Below are 19,580 nucleotides of genomic sequence, written 5' to 3'. Positions count from 1 at the left end.
CCCAAGCCCCACACGGCCTCTGGCACCCAGGGTATTATTTTGAGAAAAGATCCAAAAACCGTGTTTTTGAGACATCATTTGTATGGGCTCACATGAGGGGGCGTGAGCTTGAAATCGTAGTTGACCAAATGTTAACAGATTTTTTCTGATGTAAAAGCCCATTTTATTGGCTCTTGGTACGAGATTGGGCTATTCCCTTTTCAAATCATTCTAAATCTATCATACAGATGATTTTGCGCAAGCGCGTTTTTAGCACCACCATTATTATTAGTATGGAAAAACGACTTCCAGGTCCAAAACGAAAAGCAGTTCTATGAAGATTTTTTTACTTTCTTTTCGTTACAGCATTATGTCGTTTGAAATCAGTCTAATTATTAAGAATGTTTTTGTTTTTGTTTTGCGGTTGCACTCGCGATGAAACTAATTCAAGATACTTTTTCTCAAAATATTTTGCAGCGTATTTTATTTGGTATTCTATTAATAATATATTTAGTTAATACAACGTTAAAATTTCAAAGAAATATCTTCTAAATCTTCTCTAGCAAATGTCAAGGGAGTATGAGAATTTTGATCGCTTCCAGTCTCTCCTCATTTGCGAAATCCAGTTGCTCGTGAGGGAAGGGGTAACAAATCATTTTCGGTGCAGCAATGCGATCAAAAAGTACAGTAAAGGAAAAAAAAAAAAGGTTTGAGTTTTTTTGTCTTTGTTCTACTTGCTACGACGTTTTTCTTTTTGCTTCTTTCTTCTCGACGGCTTTCTTTTTGCAGACAAATCTTCACTCTGACATCAATTCAGACGAGGGCGACCAGGCTGCTCTTAAAACCACAGTCCGTTTAGTTGGAGGATTGGGGTAAAGGTTTCTGCTCTGTTTCTTGATCACAGAATCATTCTTACAGGGTTAGCCTCATTTCAGTGTCTAAATATTCACAAATACCAACGGTAAGGTAAAGAATGTAAAACTTCAACAATATAAACACTTTGAAATTCCACGGACCTTCATCGGTATGCATGAATATTTAAAGTAATTCCATACGAAATCGAGGCTAACCCTGCAGAACAGAGAATTAGAAACTGGGGTATTATCGTATGAAGTCACTCTCTTCTACCGATTGATTAGCAGGAGTTCGTTGACTTGTCTATTATACCAGTTTTAGAATAACTGTAAAGAAATATTGGTGTTAATCTTCTTAGCCCGTATTATTTACTTTAGAATTATTGAGAACCAAAAGATGCAATACAGACATTGCTCAAACTTCGAGTGACAAGAGAAAAGATCACGCCCTAGCTGTTGAATGTAGTAAAGACCTCTTTACCTTGGACGTAAGGGATGGACCATTACGTAATTGAGGTTTCAGAAAAGAAATATCAAGCAAACACACCACACACACACACACACACACACACACACACACACACACACACACACACACACACACACACACACACACACACACACACACACACAAAGAAAAAAATGCATGCAAAGTTTGCTATAATATATATATATATATATATATATTTTTTTTTTTTTGTAGCCACCCTTGCATCTGTTGGTTCGATATTTCTTTTCTGAAAGGAGAGATTGCGCGACATAATTTTCATAGGTGAAGTGCTTGTATATAAGGGATATAAGGAAAGAGAATATAAGGGATATCAAAGAACAACGTTGAAAACAAGTATTTCTGGAGGAAAATTATTTTTACATGACCAGTACTACATTGGTGACTTACTGGTCCTTGAAGATCCTGAGACGTCCATGAGGCAGCATCTTCAGCATCATCCTACACAACGAAGATTAAGATTGTCTTTTGTTATTGTCAAAAAAAAAACCCCCAGAGACATTAGTTTTTTTATGTCTGTCCTCTTATTGACGACAATTTCGTCACCACATCGTCAAAGTAGTATGTGTCTGTCCTTTTATTGACAATAAATTTCGTCATTACAGCCGAGTGGAACCGCATACTACTTTGACAATGTGATGACGAGATTTATCGTCAATAAGAGGGCAGACACATAAAAACTGATGTCTATTTGTTATGTCGCCCCACCCCATCCCCCTTGATATTTTTTAGCACCCCTAGATGGTACCGTATACCTCCTCTAGGCTAATAACCTCAGCATTATTCGTATCTAACGCATCATCATCACTGTCCAGGTCCACCGATCCATTTCGCTTCTCAACATTTTGTATTCCTTCGATTGCCTTACTGTAACCAGGGTTCAAACTGAAAAAAAATCAGTTCCAACAATCCATTAGGAAGGGGAATCTCATGCATGCGATCTGAGTAGAGGGACCAGATATTACTACTGGCCAGATAATCTCCTAACGGTTCAGTTATTGAATAAATAACCCACTTCTGGCTGGTGGGATATCGTCTGATAATGTCCGACAATGAGAAATAGTCCAAAAGAACAGTTTCCCTAAAAGCAGAGCTTCGAGGGCATATGTGATGTTTTGAGGACAATTTCTCCTCCAAGGACATTATCAGCCGATAGCGTGAACGAAAGGGGTTTTATTTATATTTTAACCAAAGACTTCACTGGAATGGGTTCCACAAACTAACACGCCAATTTATTGCATCGTATGAACCACAGCAAAATATAAATGACTTCGAGTCAGCTGACACGTCCCAAATTTCATAGAAACGTAGTAGCTTTTACATATTTAGTGTTATTGAAAAAAAAGTTATCAAGTTCTTGAATACGAAGGAACAATCTTAATTTTCTTCGCATCAACAAACAAACAAGCGCTTGGACGTAATCTTGAAAATTGGATCTTGCGGATTCTGGGACAGGCTTCATTCCTCCTCTGCTTGCCAATCGATTAAACAGAAACATCATTAAGTCCACTGTGTCAAGCTGCCAAATTTTGTTCCCAACGTTAAGAAATTTCTTCTTCCTACAGATTTCATATGGCGCAGAAGAACACTGGTGACTCCTTTGCACCACAGTCATGTTATCAGGTTTCCCTCTAGCATGCACCAAATAACCTTTAAGACTCTTAGTACCTCTTGTATGGCCTTCTTATGCCTCTCTGACGTGTGATGGAGATGATGGAGATCTCGTAATATCCCGCCAATAATTGGTAACCCAGTGATACGTCACGAAAAATGGCGTACTATTATTAGTCCTTCTGTCAGAAAGTGGTTTGAGCGCCCGCTCTCTCGAAACTTTCCTGGCCCTTTGGATCTGTTGCCGAATAAAATCTTCACTGTATTTTTGCATCCCCAAGGATGAAACAATCTATAATCTTGACAAAAAGTGCCATTATCATCAATAACAACATCCAAGTAGTTCACTTTTTCTTTTGAGCAGTACCAAGTGAACCTAATAGTTTCGTGTGCGCTATTCAAATAAGTCAAAAAGTTCTTGAGCTCATCCTCCCCGTCCGTCCACATCATGAATATTTTATAGGGTGTCCATATGGTATGTGGAGGTACAACCTCACGAAGTCAATAGTAACTAGAATAGCTCCTTCTGGAAGCGTACTGACCGATCTCATTCAATTTCCGAAGAAAATCATTAGTGTCCTTAAGGTATTAGGATACGCTTACGACCACTATGCGCGCAAACTTAAATAACGCGCTGGCTTTATAGTATAGCACAAACAAAGTATACATTTTCTGAAAGCTGAGTAATTATAGTTTATGAAGACATCTTCGAAATACGATTTTTTAAATTGTTGTTCACATTATTGTCCTCGAAGCGAAATTTGACCATGCCTCAGTGAAAACGTTAACGGACACGTACATTTTAAGCTATGTTTGCGAAAAATGTCTTAACATACTCAGGAGATAATAAGCTCAAAAAGGGTGTCCCAGATTTTTGATATCTGTTTTATATCTCTCGCTATTTTTGATCAAAGTTCGACGATTGCTTTTGGAGTGTTGTTTAGAGTAAAAAGCGTCATAACTTTGGAAAGAAAATAAATTTCAAAAATTGGAGACACCTTTTTTGGATCATGAGTTACTTTATAAACTCTCCAAATTTTAAGAAGATCGAATGAAATCCAAGGGCCTTTTAGCTTTTTGAAGTTGAGGTTTTAGCGGCAAAAAAGATTCGAGAAAAATACATTTCTTTGTTTCCTGCCGGAAGCTGCAGGAGGCTACGATGGTGTTGGCCAAAACACCTGGAGCCTTCCATTTTGTCATCACTTGTCAAATTATCTCTTGTTCTGGACGATCGCAATGTAGGATCTTTTTACAAGGAGAAAGGAGCATTTGGACTCGACGTTATTGGAAGCGACGGGACATTTCCGGTCTTTATAAAGTCACGATTTTGATTTGCCTCAAAATTTTGGCTTTTCCAATCAAAAATTGCAAGAAATTTCATAAACATATGAAAGACAAAAATTTAAAGTTACGAAATTTCAAAAAAAAAAATTTTTTTCGAGCAAATCGTCATTTTTCGTATCCTAATACCTTAACGACATAAGATTTCAATTCTGGTACCAAAGGTTTCACATGAGAATCCACAAATTGAGATCGTTTCAGTAGGCGTGCCGCATCCCGAGATCACTGGTCGGCCGGGACAACCCTCGTTGTTAATTTTCGTTTTCATTTCCCGTGTAGGATCCTTTGAAAAGTGGAATATAAACTTGCCTGTCTGTAAGTTGTCGTATCCCCTCTGATATGTATCGATCCTTGTCCAATACCACCACTCCTGAACCCTTATCTGCCTCCTTAATTATGATATCGTTGTCCATTTTTATATATTCTTGTCCATTACCACCACTCCTAAACCCTTATCTGCCTTCTTAATTATGATATCGTTGTCCATTTCTATATATTCTTGTCCATTACCACCACTCCGGAAACCCCTTATCTGCCTTTTATGATAACGTTGTATCTTCTAAGACTTTCTAAAGCCTATTGTTCTTCTCGAGTCAGAGTCCTGTTTTAACAGTTCCTTGAATCAATTTGTCATAATCTTCCTCTCCAGTTTCTGCACGTATGCCTCCAACACCCGCACTCTGTTTTTATCCGTACACCAAGTGGCATTCTTTCTGAATGCCGGAACCTCCAAAAATCATTGTAAAAATACTCATTGAGTCGGACACGTGAAACATAGTCCTTAACATCTTTTCTTAAGGCATATATATCAATCTCCTTCGGTGTGGGGCAAAACCAGATAACAAAGACATTTCCGCTTCCGTCAAAACCCAGTTAGATATCCCACATTAATTCCCTGACATATCCCACAGCAACAAAAGTGAGTTAACCGGTATTAATATTGTTGCTTTTAATGGTTAAAACTATTTCATATATATATATATATATATGAAACAATATATATATATATATATATGAAACAATATATATATATATATATATATATATACACCGAATCCCTAAAACTTTGACACTTTAAAGATATATATACATATATGTGTAACCCCCTTTTTTCTATTGTCATACCTGGATTTTCAAGGAAAGACAAGAGGAAAAAGGGGATACATATATATGTATATATATCGCTAAATTGTCAAAGTTTTAGGGATTCGGTGTATATATATATATATATATATATGAAACCATATGTATATATATATATATATATATATATAAACCCCTCATCTATAACTGGCGATGATTACCGTCCTGATTTGTTACTATCTACTAAAATGATGAGTGTCTCTACGTTCTTGAGCTAACAGTGGGTTATGAATCAAATCTACAAAATAACATAACTCGTAAAAACGCGAAATATAAGGAGTCTGTTCAAAGTATGAAACATCAGTATAAAAATGTAGTCTTCGTTAACCTATCCATCAGTACACTTGGTGTATTCGCTAATGATTCTGCTAATTTTATCAACATGTTAGAAGACCTTGATTTCAATAACAATGATCGCCTTTACATCATCAGAAAGTTAATAAATGTTGCAATTAGATCATCATATTATATTTTCTGCTGCAGGAACAAACAATGGAAGAGTCCTGAGTTAATGCAGTATTAATAGTTTTCATTTTTTCTTCTTCTTTTTCTTTTTCTTTTTGCCATTTGTCACATTTTGTATTCGATTCAAGTAGGCAATTGTAAATTACTTATAAGTAGCGAGATTTACGATTGTATTTGGGAAAAACTCAAAGTTTTCATTATTATTATTATTATTATTATTATTACTATTATTATCATTATTATTATCATCATCTTCAGTTTATTCAAACTTTCAGTATGGGTAATACTTTTTTACAAGAATAAAGCTGAACTTTTATAGTTCTAGGCTATATCCATAGTGTGTCACTAACAAATTTCTATTCAAAAGTGTACCCATTTTTGGCATTGTCTTATCAAGTTTGGTCCATCATCTATATCTACACTTTCCATATCATGTACAAGTTATTTCTTATAACCCGCTAGAAAATCTTGGACAATGTTTACTTGGATTACTTTATAATCGGGATATAGGCTATTTAGACCTGATCTTAATTCGGTATATTTCTGCTGTTTTAATAGTGTTCGTTCTTCAATAATGCCTATATTACAAACAGTTCCTTCAATGATCAACCAAGCCTTCTTCTTCTTCATTATTATTATTATTATTATTATTATTATTATTATTTACATCCAAAGAATAAACTTCTACTCTACAACCGATATGTTCTTTCAAAAATTTCAAGGCACTTCACTGTTGCTGATCTATCCAAGACTTGGGTTCAAGAAAATCTTGATTCCCTGGTATTATCGTATGTTCGTAAATGACTAAATATCCCATATGTGGAACTCTAAGTAACATTTTTCTCCCTTGTAATAAATATGATCAAAACATCTTTCCCTCTTCAATAAAGTTCATTCAGTGTCAATCAGTCATCAGGAAAGCTCTAACGAATTCCCCCAATAAGTCAATCAAACAACTTTGGAAATCGTAATGATAAAAAGGTAAATTATACATCGTGAAAAGATGAAAAAACTTACAAAAAACTTACAAAAAACTTTGGAAATCAACAAATTGTCACACTAATCTTCAGTATGATGTCTACAAATCCACTAAAGATGTGATTAAAGACTTTCATGCTATAAACGAGGATAAATTACAAAGTCAACTAGTATCACAAGGCACAGGCAGCCCAAGCTTGGTTTCTGTGGTGTCCTGTTATAAGGAAATGTATGGGGAATCATCAAAAATTTCAATAAAATCATCAAAACGTGAAATAAAGCCTCGAAATTTTACCCTATCATTGAGAAATAGCACTTCTTTCGCTCTGCGTGGTTATTTTTTGAATTTAGCCCGTTTTAAGGATTTTTTCCCCCACCAGTAAGAAATAAGAGAAGGTTGGAAACTCGGGATCCAAAAGCGAGCCATCACGAGTCTTTGAAACCTCGTACGTCTTCGAATTTTCTTTCCAGCGCCAAATTTTAGTCATGACCCTTCTCTCACATCCCTATAGAACCGAGAAAGTCGCATTAGAGATTAGTCTTCGCGTCTTTAAGCCATGAAATTTGCCTGTATTCACATACTACCTCGCTTGTTCTGACCCGTACTTGGAGCTCACTGTACACCAGTTCAACGGATTTCTTTCGGCAACCGACCCGAGGTCACGCCGGAAGTCTTCGTATCGTAAATGCGGATTCGATTTGGATATCGTCTTTCTTCGAAATTATGGTGAGTGTATTTTTTAACGGCCAAAGATACAAAAGTATTTAACTTATAATTTCGAAAATTATGGTGAGTGTATTTTTTAACGGCCAAAGATACAAGTATTTAACTTATAATTTCGAAAATTATGGTGAGTGTATTTTTTAACGGCCAAAGATACAAAAGTATTTAACTTATAATTTCGAAAATTATGGTGAGTGTATTTTTTAACGGCCAAAGATACAAAAGTATTTAACTTATAATTTCGAAAATTATGGTGAGTGTATTTTTTAACGGCCAAAGATACAAGTATTTAACTTATAATTTCGAAAATTATGGTGAGTGTATTTTTTAACGGCCAAAGATACAAAAGTATTTAACTTATAATTTCGAAAATTATGGTGAGTGTATTTTTTAACGGCCAAAGATACAAAAGTATTTAACTTATAATTTCGAAAATTATGGTGAGTGTATTTTTTAACGGCCAAAGATACAAAAGTATTTAACTTATAATTTCGAAAATTATGGTGAGTGTATTTTTTAACGGCCTAAGATACAAAAGTATTTAACTTATAATTTCGAAGAAAGACGATATCCAAATCGAATCCGCATTTACGATTCGAAGACTTCCGGCGTGACCTCGGGTCGGTTGCCGAAAGAAATCCGTTGAACTGGTGTACAGTGAGCTCCAAGTACGGGTCAGAACAAGCGAGGTAGTATGTGAATACAGGCAAATTTCATGGCTTAAAGACGCGAAGACTAATCTCTAATGCGACTTTCTCGGTTCTATAGGGATGTGAGAGAAGGGTCATGACTAAAATTTGGCGCTGGAAAGAACATTCGAAGACGTACGAGGTTTCAAAGACTCGTGATGGCTCGCTTTTGGATCCCGAGTTTCCAACCTTCTCTTATTTCTTACTGGTGGGGGAAAAAATCCTTAAAACGGGCTAAATTCAAAAAATAACCACGCAGAGCGAAAAAAGTGCTATTTCTCAATGATAGGGTAAAATTTCGAGGCTTTATTTCACGTTTTGATGATTTTATTGAAATTTTTGATGATTCCCCATACATTTCCTTATAACAGGACACCACAGAAACCAAGCTTGGGCTACCTGTGGGTCGATTTACTTGGAGACACGACTCCGTACTTCTCTCCCTAGCCAAAGCACTCCAGTCTGTTGCTGATGCTTCCTTATATGTTGTCCTCTCTAGTTTCAAAAACCCCTCATCTATAACTGGCGATGATTACAGTCCTGATTTGTTACTATCTACTAAAAATGATGAGTGTCTCTACGTTCTTGAGCTAACAGTGGGTTATATGAATCAAATCTACAAAATAACATAACTCGTAAAAACGCGAAATATAAGGAGTCTGTTCAAAGTTTGAAACATCAGTATAAAAATGTAGTCTTCGTTAACCTATCCATCAGTGCACTTGGTGTATTCGCTAATGATTCTGCTAATTTTATCAACATGTTAGAAGACCTTGATTTCAATAACAATGATCGCCTTTACATCATCAGAAAGTTAATAAATATAGCAATTAGATCATTATATTATATTTTCTGCTGCAGAAACAAACAATGGAAGAGTCCTGAGTTAATGTAGTATTAATAGTCTTCCTTTTTTCCCCATAGTGTTACAGATATAATATCTTTTTCTTTTTCTTTTTTTTCTTTTCTTTTTCTTTTAATTGTCATTTGTCACATTTTGTATTCGATTCAAGTAGCCAATTGTAAATTGCCTATACGTAGCGAGATTTACGATTGTATTTCGGGAAAAAACTCAATATAGTTTTCATTATTATTATTATTATTATTATTATTATTATTATTATTATTATCATATTATTATATTATTATATAGCTTATATTTGGCTCACCTTTTCTTAACCAGTTTTCAAGTCTGTCTTATGGTGTTGATTTGCCCATAAAAAGTTCGGAAATCTCCGAAATTTGGATTTTAATGAAAGACATCCAAGGTAAATTTCACTAAACTTGAAATTGCATTGGATTAATATTTTTAGTTATCATTCGCTTTTCAAGTAAAATTAACCAGGAATTCAAAGCGTAAAAATGTCGGCCATGCAAAACTTTGTCGAGGTACCTTTTAAGAGCAAAATTAGCCCCTGGGGTGGCTGGTGGTGGGTTGTGTACATGTAACAAAATTCCTAAGTGGACTGAGGTCGAAAGCAAAGACTCGTGCGAAGAAAACGATTTCGACTTCATTTTTGCTCTTCATGGTTCATCATGGGGGACGTTAATTCATCTCGAAGAAGAAAAAAAGAAGGAAATTTTTTTGCCCGATTTTATTTTCATCTTACAGTTTTATCTAAATTGGGCTCCCTGTGCCTATTGGTAGCTGCGCTTTTAGGCAGAGCCTAAATTCATATATTACACTTAACAAACAGAGGCCCGTGATTTCTATAATTTTTTTCGTGTCTTACAGCTCCAGTCGTGTTTTATCAGAGAACATAACATAGCTAAGCCTGATCTATTCGCTTTATATAATAGATTTTTACGAGAAAAATAGCGTTAAATTTAAAGAAAAAAAATTTTTTTGTTTACGAAAAGAGCACGCGTCTTTCGTCAAACTCACGTAAACAAATTTGATCTATGCGATGATTGGCTAAAAACGATGATTGGTCCAGTTTTGACAGGTAATGACAGTAGTATGAAAGTACCAGTTCTGCATCACGGGCCCCGTCGGGCTACCCCGGGCCCGTAGGGGGAAGGGGTGTTCTACATCTCTGGAACCGCTCCGGAGCAAAGGGGGGCTACTTTTTTACCTCCTGCGGATTCGGCCGCATGACGTCATGATTTATTTCTATCATCGTTCGTCTGTATTTTATATTAACGAAGTAGTTCACTATCGACATGATGAAAAATAATTCCCTCATAATGTTCAATTTGCGTGACAGTTCGATTTGTTATTTGTCTTCAGATTTTTTTTTTTTTGTTTTGTTTTTTGTTCTCATTATCTTCTCATCTGCGTGATTGCCAGTTGGATTTGCCTCAGTGCAACTGCCGTTGTGATATGCAAATTATGACTCCACTTCACGCATCAAGTATGTCGATCAATTACCATTATACTATCATAGATTGGATGTTTATTTTCTATCAAAAATATGTTTGTCTCACGAGTCGGAATCTAACCGACGACCTACAGATAATTGTTTTACACTACAATCTACCCACTGAACTTCAGTGAGATCTATACTTCACTCTTCTAGAAAGATTTTACCCCATCATCTAACGGAGAGTTTATCGAGTTGATGAATTTTAAAAACTTAAGTCAATATTTCTTAATATATATATTTTTAGAAATATAGAAAACTTTGAACCACATTTCCCTAAAGCCACAGAAATGTTCTGCAGTGCTTTTATTCAAAAATGTAGCCAATAGCCGATAGCCTGATAGCTGATAGCTGATAGCCTAGCTCTATATATAGTGTAGATTCTAGTGTAGATAGTAGATCTAGTATAGATTCTAGTGTAGATTCTAGTGTAGATTCTAGTATAGGTTCTTGCGTAGAATTTAGTGTAGATTGACATGCATACCACATCCACCCCACATCCACCCTACATCCGCCCCTCATAGACCCCACATCCACCCTACATCCACCCCACATCCACCTCACATCCACCCTACATCCACCCCACATCCACCCTACATCCACCCCACATCCACCCTACATCCACCCCACATCCACCCTACATCCACCCCACATCCACCCTACATCCACCCTACATCCACCCCAATCCACCTCATATGATCTACCCCATATCGAGAAAAAAAGAAACTTAAGTGACTGAAATACTATATGCTCCTCCTACAAGTACAAGAGAGACTGTCCTGTCTGTAACAATCCTGATCTACAGTTTATGAGTAATCATTTACGTCAAGTACATAACCTATATGGGGATGAAAGGAAAAAGTGGTTAGGAACTGCAAGGTTCTCAGCACCACAAAACCACATCTCGAGCTTACTACCGGCACGGCCAGCACGTAGCCTAAAAGAAAACAGATGCATTCGAAAGAGAACAAGCTCTGTACTCAAATTAAAAAAAACTGCAAAAGTATCGCTGTCTTTGACTACTGCACTCTGTCCAGAATTCAACTTCCGCCATAAATTTTTTCTCTTGGTCGTGGGTCCCACTCAGTGTGGTAAGACCTATTTCGTCCAACAGATTTTACAAAAGAATCCTATCGTGTTTGAAGAGCAGAAAAATATCCGTGTTCTTTGGTGCAATAATCAATGGCAAGATCGTTACGACGTTTTGAAAAAATCCCTTGGAAAAAGAATTCAATTGGAAAGAGGTTTACCCGAGCTGTCCGAGGATCTGAGTGAGATTAATCCCAAATATAACAACATAATCATACTGGACGATCTGATGGCCGAAGCGACAGACAGTCCTGTAGTAGCTCGATTATTTACCCAGGGTCGTCATAGAAACGCTAGCATTATCCTCTTGCTTCAAAACATGTTTCCTAAGGGAAAATTTAATACAGATATAAGTCGAAATGCTCAATATCTGGCCCTCTTTCGAAGTCCTAGTGACAGAAAACAAATTGGAATCGTCGGAGAGCGAATGTTTGATAAGAATAGAGACCAATTTATGTCCGCATACCACAGGGAGACCGAAAGGCCATTTGGATACTTATTGGTGGATAACAAACCCGATACACCAGCCGATAAGCAAGTTCTTGGAGACATATTTGGAAGCTGTCAAGTTTATCTCTTCTCCACAAATACTAAGGTGAGCAGTAGTGTCGAGTCAGCACCAGTGTTTGGCACCGAAACAAAACCAGAAAGAAAACAACCTAAGCTCGCACATCGTTCAATAATCTGGTCGAATGCAGCTATCCCCGTGTGGCAAAACTACATCTCGGGAGCACCAGCATTGCGAAACATTCCAGAAGAATACGATATTATAGAAATGTATAGAACATCGCGTAACAGAGCCGATCCTAACCATCCTGGTGTCTACATTGATGGAGAAAATTGTTGGCCTGTAAAGATAATGCACCGATCTACAGGTAGTATGAAGTGGGTAAAACTACGCGAAGACGAACCCTCAGTCCGAGCCATTGCCGAGGAGAATATGTCTAATGAAGCCCTAACCACAGTCGTGGACCAGTAAAAGAAATGCAATATCGATAGCCTAGAGTAATCCAACTGCTTCATATTAATTCAAAATCGCTTTTTTAAGATTTGTCGCGAGTTTTGTACAAGATTCTATCTACATAGTGTTAATAGCTGGATCACGTAATTTAATATTTTTGTGTATAAACATGGAGCTAAACTTTTTGAATAAAAGCACTGCAGAACATTTCTGTGGTTTTAGGGAAATGTGGTTCAAAGTTTTCTATATTTCTAAAAATATATATATTAAGAAATATTGACTTCTAGATTCCGACTCGTGAGACAAACATATTTTTGATAGAAAATAAACATCCAATCTATGATAGTATTATGGTAATTGATCGACATACTTGATGCGTGTAGTTGAGTCATAATTTGCATATCACAACGACAGTTGCACTGAGGCAAATCCAACTGGCAATCACGCAGATGAGAAGATAATGAGAACAAAAACAAAAACAAAAACAAAAAAAAATCTGAAGACATAGCATAAATTAGGAATAACAAATCGAACTGTCACGCAAATTAAACATTATGAGGGAATTATTTTTCATCTTGTCGATAGTGAACTACTTCGTATATAGTAGAAGATAATATAGGTAAGTTATAGTGCTTGGGAGGTCCCAGCGAGGTCGGAAATTAATTTTTCCGAATTTAATTCCATGGGCTTTCGCCCGGAATAACCTCGTTTCCAAGCACTACAACTTACCTATATTATCTTCTACTATTTCATTAGTGCCACGCGGTCCACATACTTCGTATATATATAATACAGACGAACTATGATAAAAATAAATCATGACGTCATGCGGCCGAATCCGCAGGAGGTAAAAAAGTAGCCCCCCTTTGCTCCGGAGCGGTTCCAGAGATGTAGAACACCCCCTCCCCCTACGGGCCCGGGGTAGCCCGACGGGGCCCGTGATGCAGAACTGGTACTTTCATATTACTAATGACAGGTCTGTACAGGCGGGCATACAGCTTGTTTATGGCATTTATTAAACAAGAAAGGAGAATTGCTTAAGTTTTAGCAAAAAAGCCAAAGAGAACAAGAATTGTAATTGCTAGAAGAAATGAAAACTCAAATAGTGAAGAGTTTGAAAAACGTTTTCAAAGTTCAGATCGTTATTATAAACTGGACATTTCGAAAACCAGTTTATGAATGCACAAGGAGCCGAGAGACTCGGAAAAATCTCTTCATCTTCGAAGCTGGAAGAAAGCTAGCAGTGCAGTACTTGCGAAACTGGTGTTTGACTTGGACCCCGAACTATAACTGATAACTTTGTGCCACTTATAGTAGCATTTTGTACTCCTAGTTTCGGGCTATTGGAAAACAAATTACGGTAAAAAATTTACCGTAACTGAGCGTAAAACTGACGTAAAACTGAAGTTTGTAAAGTAAGCTTAGTTTTTTTGCAATAGATTTGTTCATTCTTGTTAGACTATTAAAAATGTTTAAAATCATTATTTGACTTTTTTAACGCCATCACGGGTCAAGCAAAAAGCTTCTAGTTTAGCGAAATAAGGTCATGCATTGTAATACTTCGCAGCATAAAACGAAAGAAAGCTTTACTCGTCAAAATGTAGTAACCAATGAAATGTGCTCCAAAACGACATATTTTCCTTTTTCAGAGGAAAGACGTAATTTTTAATAAAAATAAATAAATACTTTAAATTCAAAATGTCAAAATGCTTAGGCCCTAATTCCATTGTTTTTGTGTGTGTCTATCTGACTATTACACCTTGACTGACATTTTTTATTTCACGGGTTAAATGCCTTCGCTCTACTCATGTCAAGCGTAATATTGAGAAACATCCCAGGGATAGCGGGCTTTATCTAGATAAAGCCCTTCAATAGAGCCTAATTCGTTGCGTTCCAATGTTTTCCCATTTTAGACCACGTGTCATTCCCAAGGGTGTGATTTCTTTGTTTAACGGTTGCACTTGGTTTCACATGAGAAGACACATGAATATGGATACAAAACAATCAAATAATCTTATTTTCAAGGGAAACGCAACGAATTAGGTCTATTCGTAATGAGCAGGGAAATATGGGATACATAGCTCTACGAATAACAAAGAAAACCCGTCAAATTTTAATCTGTATTATTTCTATTGTCTTCTTTGTATTTTCGTATTTTTTATTAAACGGATATCCCTTCGCCTTCGGATAATAATTGTTATCAATGCTGTGTTCTGATTGGATGAGCTACTACCAGGCTATATAAGTAATATCTTACTAGTAGCAATAAGTGCCGACTTTGAAAACCAAAACATTAAATTTAACTTTAATACATAACTTGCATGTTTGCATCTAGATATTTGACCGACTAGTTGGATTTGAATAAAACCATTAGTCCTCTCTCGCCCTCATGGCCTATGAGCCAATAGCCCATTCAGGCTTGAAGATTAATTGCTAAATACACGTCCCGTGAAGATGTACCACGTGATCCATTTGTACTAATGAAAGCGCGCAAAAATGTATCGTTGGGTTATAAACCATGATAGTGACTTAGTGACTTGGTGTATTGATCAAGTAATTCCTGGTATTTATCATTCATGGCCAAATAATCTTCTAATAACTGGTCTGACCATGCTTGTATATCATGATATACTACTGTACCTTAGTGACTTGGTGTATTGATCAAGTGCTTCCTGGTATTCATTAGTCATGACCAGATAATCTCCTAATAACTGGTGTAGACGAGCAGTTCGGTGGTTTATAAGATGTTTTCTTAATCTGCATGAAAAGAAATAATTCAGCATGAGCGGAATACAATCAAAATTCACTCAAAATCTCTTTTTGTCTCGAGAGAGGAAAAAAAGGCCTACTGGCGTTGATGGATGAGGGGACGTTACTCAAGTCAGTGACTTGGTTACTACTTTATTTATTTTTGCTAATTTTATTCACAGCATCAAACACGACACACGGTAAATTAAAATTATGGGAACATCAGATCATCTACACATATCCCGCCTTTATCTTCCCTGGAGGAATTTTTCGGATAGTACTTGGTTTCAAAAAACACATTTACATATTTATTTACACATATCATTGCTTTACAGAAACCGCGGTAAACTGAAGAAGCACCATCCCTAGTCAAAATTGTTTTGAAAAGTTTTCCAAATCTCCGACACTGCTACTGCGGTAATACTGCACTTTATCTTGTACAAGTTTGACCTCTTTAGTTTAAAGTTTTCATTTTCATTTTCATTGACATTGTTACATTTTAAATATATTTTAAATCGCTCTTTAGAAAGGATTCCAGTCTTACTTACAAATCTATAGCTTTGCTGTATTCCTGCTTCTTTCCATGCACCTCTGCCAGCAGGCACACAGCATCATTTGAAGATGGATCGAGGTTGATTGCTTTTTCCAGCATTGTTTTTGCCTGTCAGTTGAACAATGGTCAGTGGTCAAAATATCAATTAGTAAGACTAATTAAGGTGTGGTATGGTTAGCGTAGTGGTTTACCACTCGCCGGCTCACCGCTGTGGTACGGGTTTAAGCCCCGGCTTATTCAGTCGAGGCTGCAAGGTTGAAATTTGAATAATCCTTTGAAACTACCTTGAAGCCTCGCTTGAGTGCTTTCTGTTTGACCGATGTATAGAAATTGGTGAATTACACGCTAAAAAAAAAAAATGCACAGGAAAAACCTGGAAATATTTTGGACAATAGAGATTCGTAACAAAATTACGCCAAGCAACTGGAACCGTTAGGTCTAAGGCACAGCACGCTCATTGGCCGTCAAGCAACCGTTAGGTCAAAGGATGTTTCACTAGCATGCTTTGCGCGCCGTACTCATTATGCATCTGTCTTTAGCGATTGTTTGAAAAATTTCCTTTTGACGGCAATTTCCCCCAATTTTTATGCCAAACAAATTAAATTTAAACTGCATCCGGTTACTAAAAAATAGCCCAACCTGGAATTTACATGGCGCACGCAATATTAAGAAGTTTCCCTCTCTTATTTATGCACTCTTGATTGAACAAGAGCATGTGAGATTCGCAGAAAATAAAACTGGAACGATTTCAAACCCAATAAAATGACTTAAGAGTCGACGAAAGTCTACCAACTTTACTTTTTAAATGGATTTGTTCACTCACCGGAAGATTTGAGGCCGTATTTTCCTAGTTAAAGTTAGACCTATTAATACTGCTTTGAGTAGCTAAATTACAAATTTGAGTAGACGAACAAAATAAATATCTTTTGGCACCATCTTCAACTTTCTGGTTTATACCAACCCGATTAATTCCTAATTCTGCACTGAGCCTTGAATTTCATCGACTAACGTAAAAACAACATGCGTAGAAATTAATTTCTGCTCAGTCACTGCCAGTTTGACAATGGCGGCCCGAAACAATGTCACTCGCTCACTCACTGAGATGTTAGCAGATCGGTAGTTAAACGATTATCAATCGTCTTACGTCATTTGCTAACAAACAATACGTGAAGTTACTTTCTCGGATTTAGTTCTCCATGGCACAGAATGCCTATTGTTTTCGGGACATGCACTTACAGTTCAGATTCTCACGTACATTTCAATGGGTGGGCATAAATTTGAATGATAATAGAATTCCTCAAGTTCTGATTGGCGAATGCATCCGAGCAAACTTACTAAAAGTAAAATTTTTTTCATCTTTTCACGGTGTATAATTTACCTTTTCATCTTTACTAAATGATAAATAGCTTAGGCGAGAAATGAAAAATGACTTAATCCATAAACAATAGAGGTTATGTTTTTGATGCTGCCGAGAGTCCCGCGGACAGCTGCAAGTACTTCGGGAATCCCGCTCAACCCAGGCGCAAAGACCACACATTTTTCTAACTTTAAAAACCTCAAGTATAATTTCAACGGATAGTCCGTGTAAAGGGTGCAAAATGTTCTTTAGACATTAACGTTTGTTTTGCACCTTTTGGCCATCGACCAACTCACTTGGAAAACAAAATATTTCAACATCAAGATGTACGACCTCTATGTTTCCATACTTAAATGTTTAAAAAGTCCTTCTTTTTCTTGTTAAAATCCTCAAAAAAAGTTTTATCGTTTAATTTTTTTGATTTTACCCAACGACAAGATGATATCTCTACTTTCATTTGCACCCTTTGGCCATGTAAAAAACTTAAGAAGAAGATACAAAATTACTGGTTTTCAGAGTCTACTTGAGCCATTTTTAGCCATTTCTCTTGTAATTTTACTCTGTAAACGAGTCACAGTCAAGTGAACATGATTTGAACCGCGCGCCAAAACAATAGAAATGTCCCGGATGTGTCCGCCTATTCTGTGCCATGCGAAAACTCTTGGAACATCTAAAAATCGAAACCATATTTATATAACGAATTGGAATGTCGCTGTTGAATGTGGGATGCATATGATATCTAGCATTGAGCATGCGCGCTGACGAGCATTGCTTAACTTTCGGATGTACGGGGAAGCACGGGTGGCGTAGCGGTGTAAGCGCTCGCCTCTCATCAATGCGATCCGAGTTCGAGTCCCGCCGGGTTCGGTGATGTATATGAGTAGAGTTGTTTGTTGGTTCTCTCCTGTGCTTCGAGGGTTTTCCGGGTTCTCCGGTTTTCCTCCCTCCGCAAAAATCAACTCCTAAATTCCAATTCGATCATGGAATGAGGGCCACAGGTTTGTTAGCCACTGGCTATTAAGGGCTACCCTCGTGAAAAAGGACGTTATGCATTTATATCAAAAGAATCAGGGAATATGCAGGTTCTAATGAAAAAATTAAATAAACGTCAAAACTAGACTTTCAATAAGTCAAATACTTATATGAAGTAAGCGAAATAAGCTTACACAATTTTATTGTAATGACAAGTTTAGATAAATTTGTCGGCCAGGTTTTAAAGACCTAGCATACTAGATTTATTTAAACATGTTATGGTTACTCTGATAGTTATAAATGGTATATCATAAAACTTGAATATATCAATCTATCTTTGCTCATTACAAAAAAAAAAAATTTGAAATAAGCTAAACGAAGTAGAAATCATGAAAGGAAAATGAAAGGACGATTGCTCATATTACAAGTTAGATTGAGCATTAAATCGAGCGAACTATTAAGCGTAAGAAAAGCAAAATCTCAGAAAAGCACAACTAGTATCCAGGAGTTCGCCAAAACGCGATTTGATTTGAACGTGTTCCTATGGTAACTCTGATCGTTATAAATGGTATATCATATAAAACTTACCCTGCGAGCAGAGATTCCCTTTTCTATTCCGCTAGGGCGAGAGGAAAAAGGAACCTCTGCAGGCACCCGCGAAATTACATCCACATTTCTGGATGTAAAAAACAGGTTTTAAACTGTTTTTTTTATTTACGTCATTTAGCGCATGACAATAAATGTCACCTTCCGCTGATTGTGATCGCGGGCTTGTTCTCATTTCAAGATGGCGGATGCACGTCTTAGTCTTCAAGAACTAAAGAATTCTGTGAGCTTCTGTCTGAACCAAATCGAAAATTCAAGTATAAGAAAGTTATTTAACATTAAAATTAGAATTTACTCCGCTTAACTTCAAATTTACACCACAAATTAAACTTTTCGCGGGAAAATTGACAACGTGAACATGACGTTGCACACTGTCACCTCGCGCATGCTCAACGCGATAAATCGCGTGTGCCGGCAGAGGTTCCTTTTTCCTCTCGCCCTAGCGGGATAGAAAAGGGAATCTCTGCTCGCAGGGTATATAAAACTTTGAATCTATCAATCTATCTCTATTACCAAAAAAAAAAAAAAAATTTCAAAGTAAGCTTGTCGGAAGCGACGCATTTCCGGATCAAAAATCGAAGGTATGTCACAAACAAAACCCAGTTGAGCTACTTTGAACTTTGAACTTCACATAAGCCG

General features: G+C 36.8%; 1 protein-coding gene across 3 annotated transcripts in view; it reads right to left on the bottom strand.

The window, feature by feature from the left end:
• Nucleotides 1-446: 446 nt before the first annotated feature.
• LOC116291021 (anaphase-promoting complex subunit 7) overlaps nucleotides 447-19,580 on the bottom strand; it is a 136,516-nt gene continuing 117,382 nt past the window's right edge. For all 3 annotated transcript variants that reach the window (XM_089029049.1, XM_089029051.1, XM_089029050.1), the window contains 5 exons: nucleotides 16,002-16,114; nucleotides 15,346-15,462; nucleotides 2,097-2,226; nucleotides 1,732-1,782; nucleotides 447-1,160 (listed from right to left, as the gene is read on the bottom strand). In XM_089029049.1, coding sequence (XP_088885175.1) covers nucleotides 1,152-1,160; nucleotides 1,732-1,782; nucleotides 2,097-2,226; nucleotides 15,346-15,462; nucleotides 16,002-16,114 — 420 coding nt within the window. In that variant the 3' untranslated portion in view covers nucleotides 447-1,151. The remainder of the gene's footprint in view (nucleotides 1,161-1,731; nucleotides 1,783-2,096; nucleotides 2,227-15,345; nucleotides 15,463-16,001; nucleotides 16,115-19,580) is intronic.

This window comes from Actinia tenebrosa, unplaced genomic scaffold (assembly GCF_029948245.1).
Source record: "Actinia tenebrosa isolate PJP-AT-01 unplaced genomic scaffold, QUT_ActTen_1.0 PGA_scaffold13__45_contigs__length_12533684, whole genome shotgun sequence".
Classification (NCBI taxonomy): Eukaryota; Metazoa; Cnidaria; class Anthozoa; order Actiniaria; family Actiniidae; genus Actinia; species Actinia tenebrosa.
The sequence above is the reverse complement of the archived record's forward strand: the minus strand, read 5'-3'. Positions and strand labels throughout refer to the sequence as shown.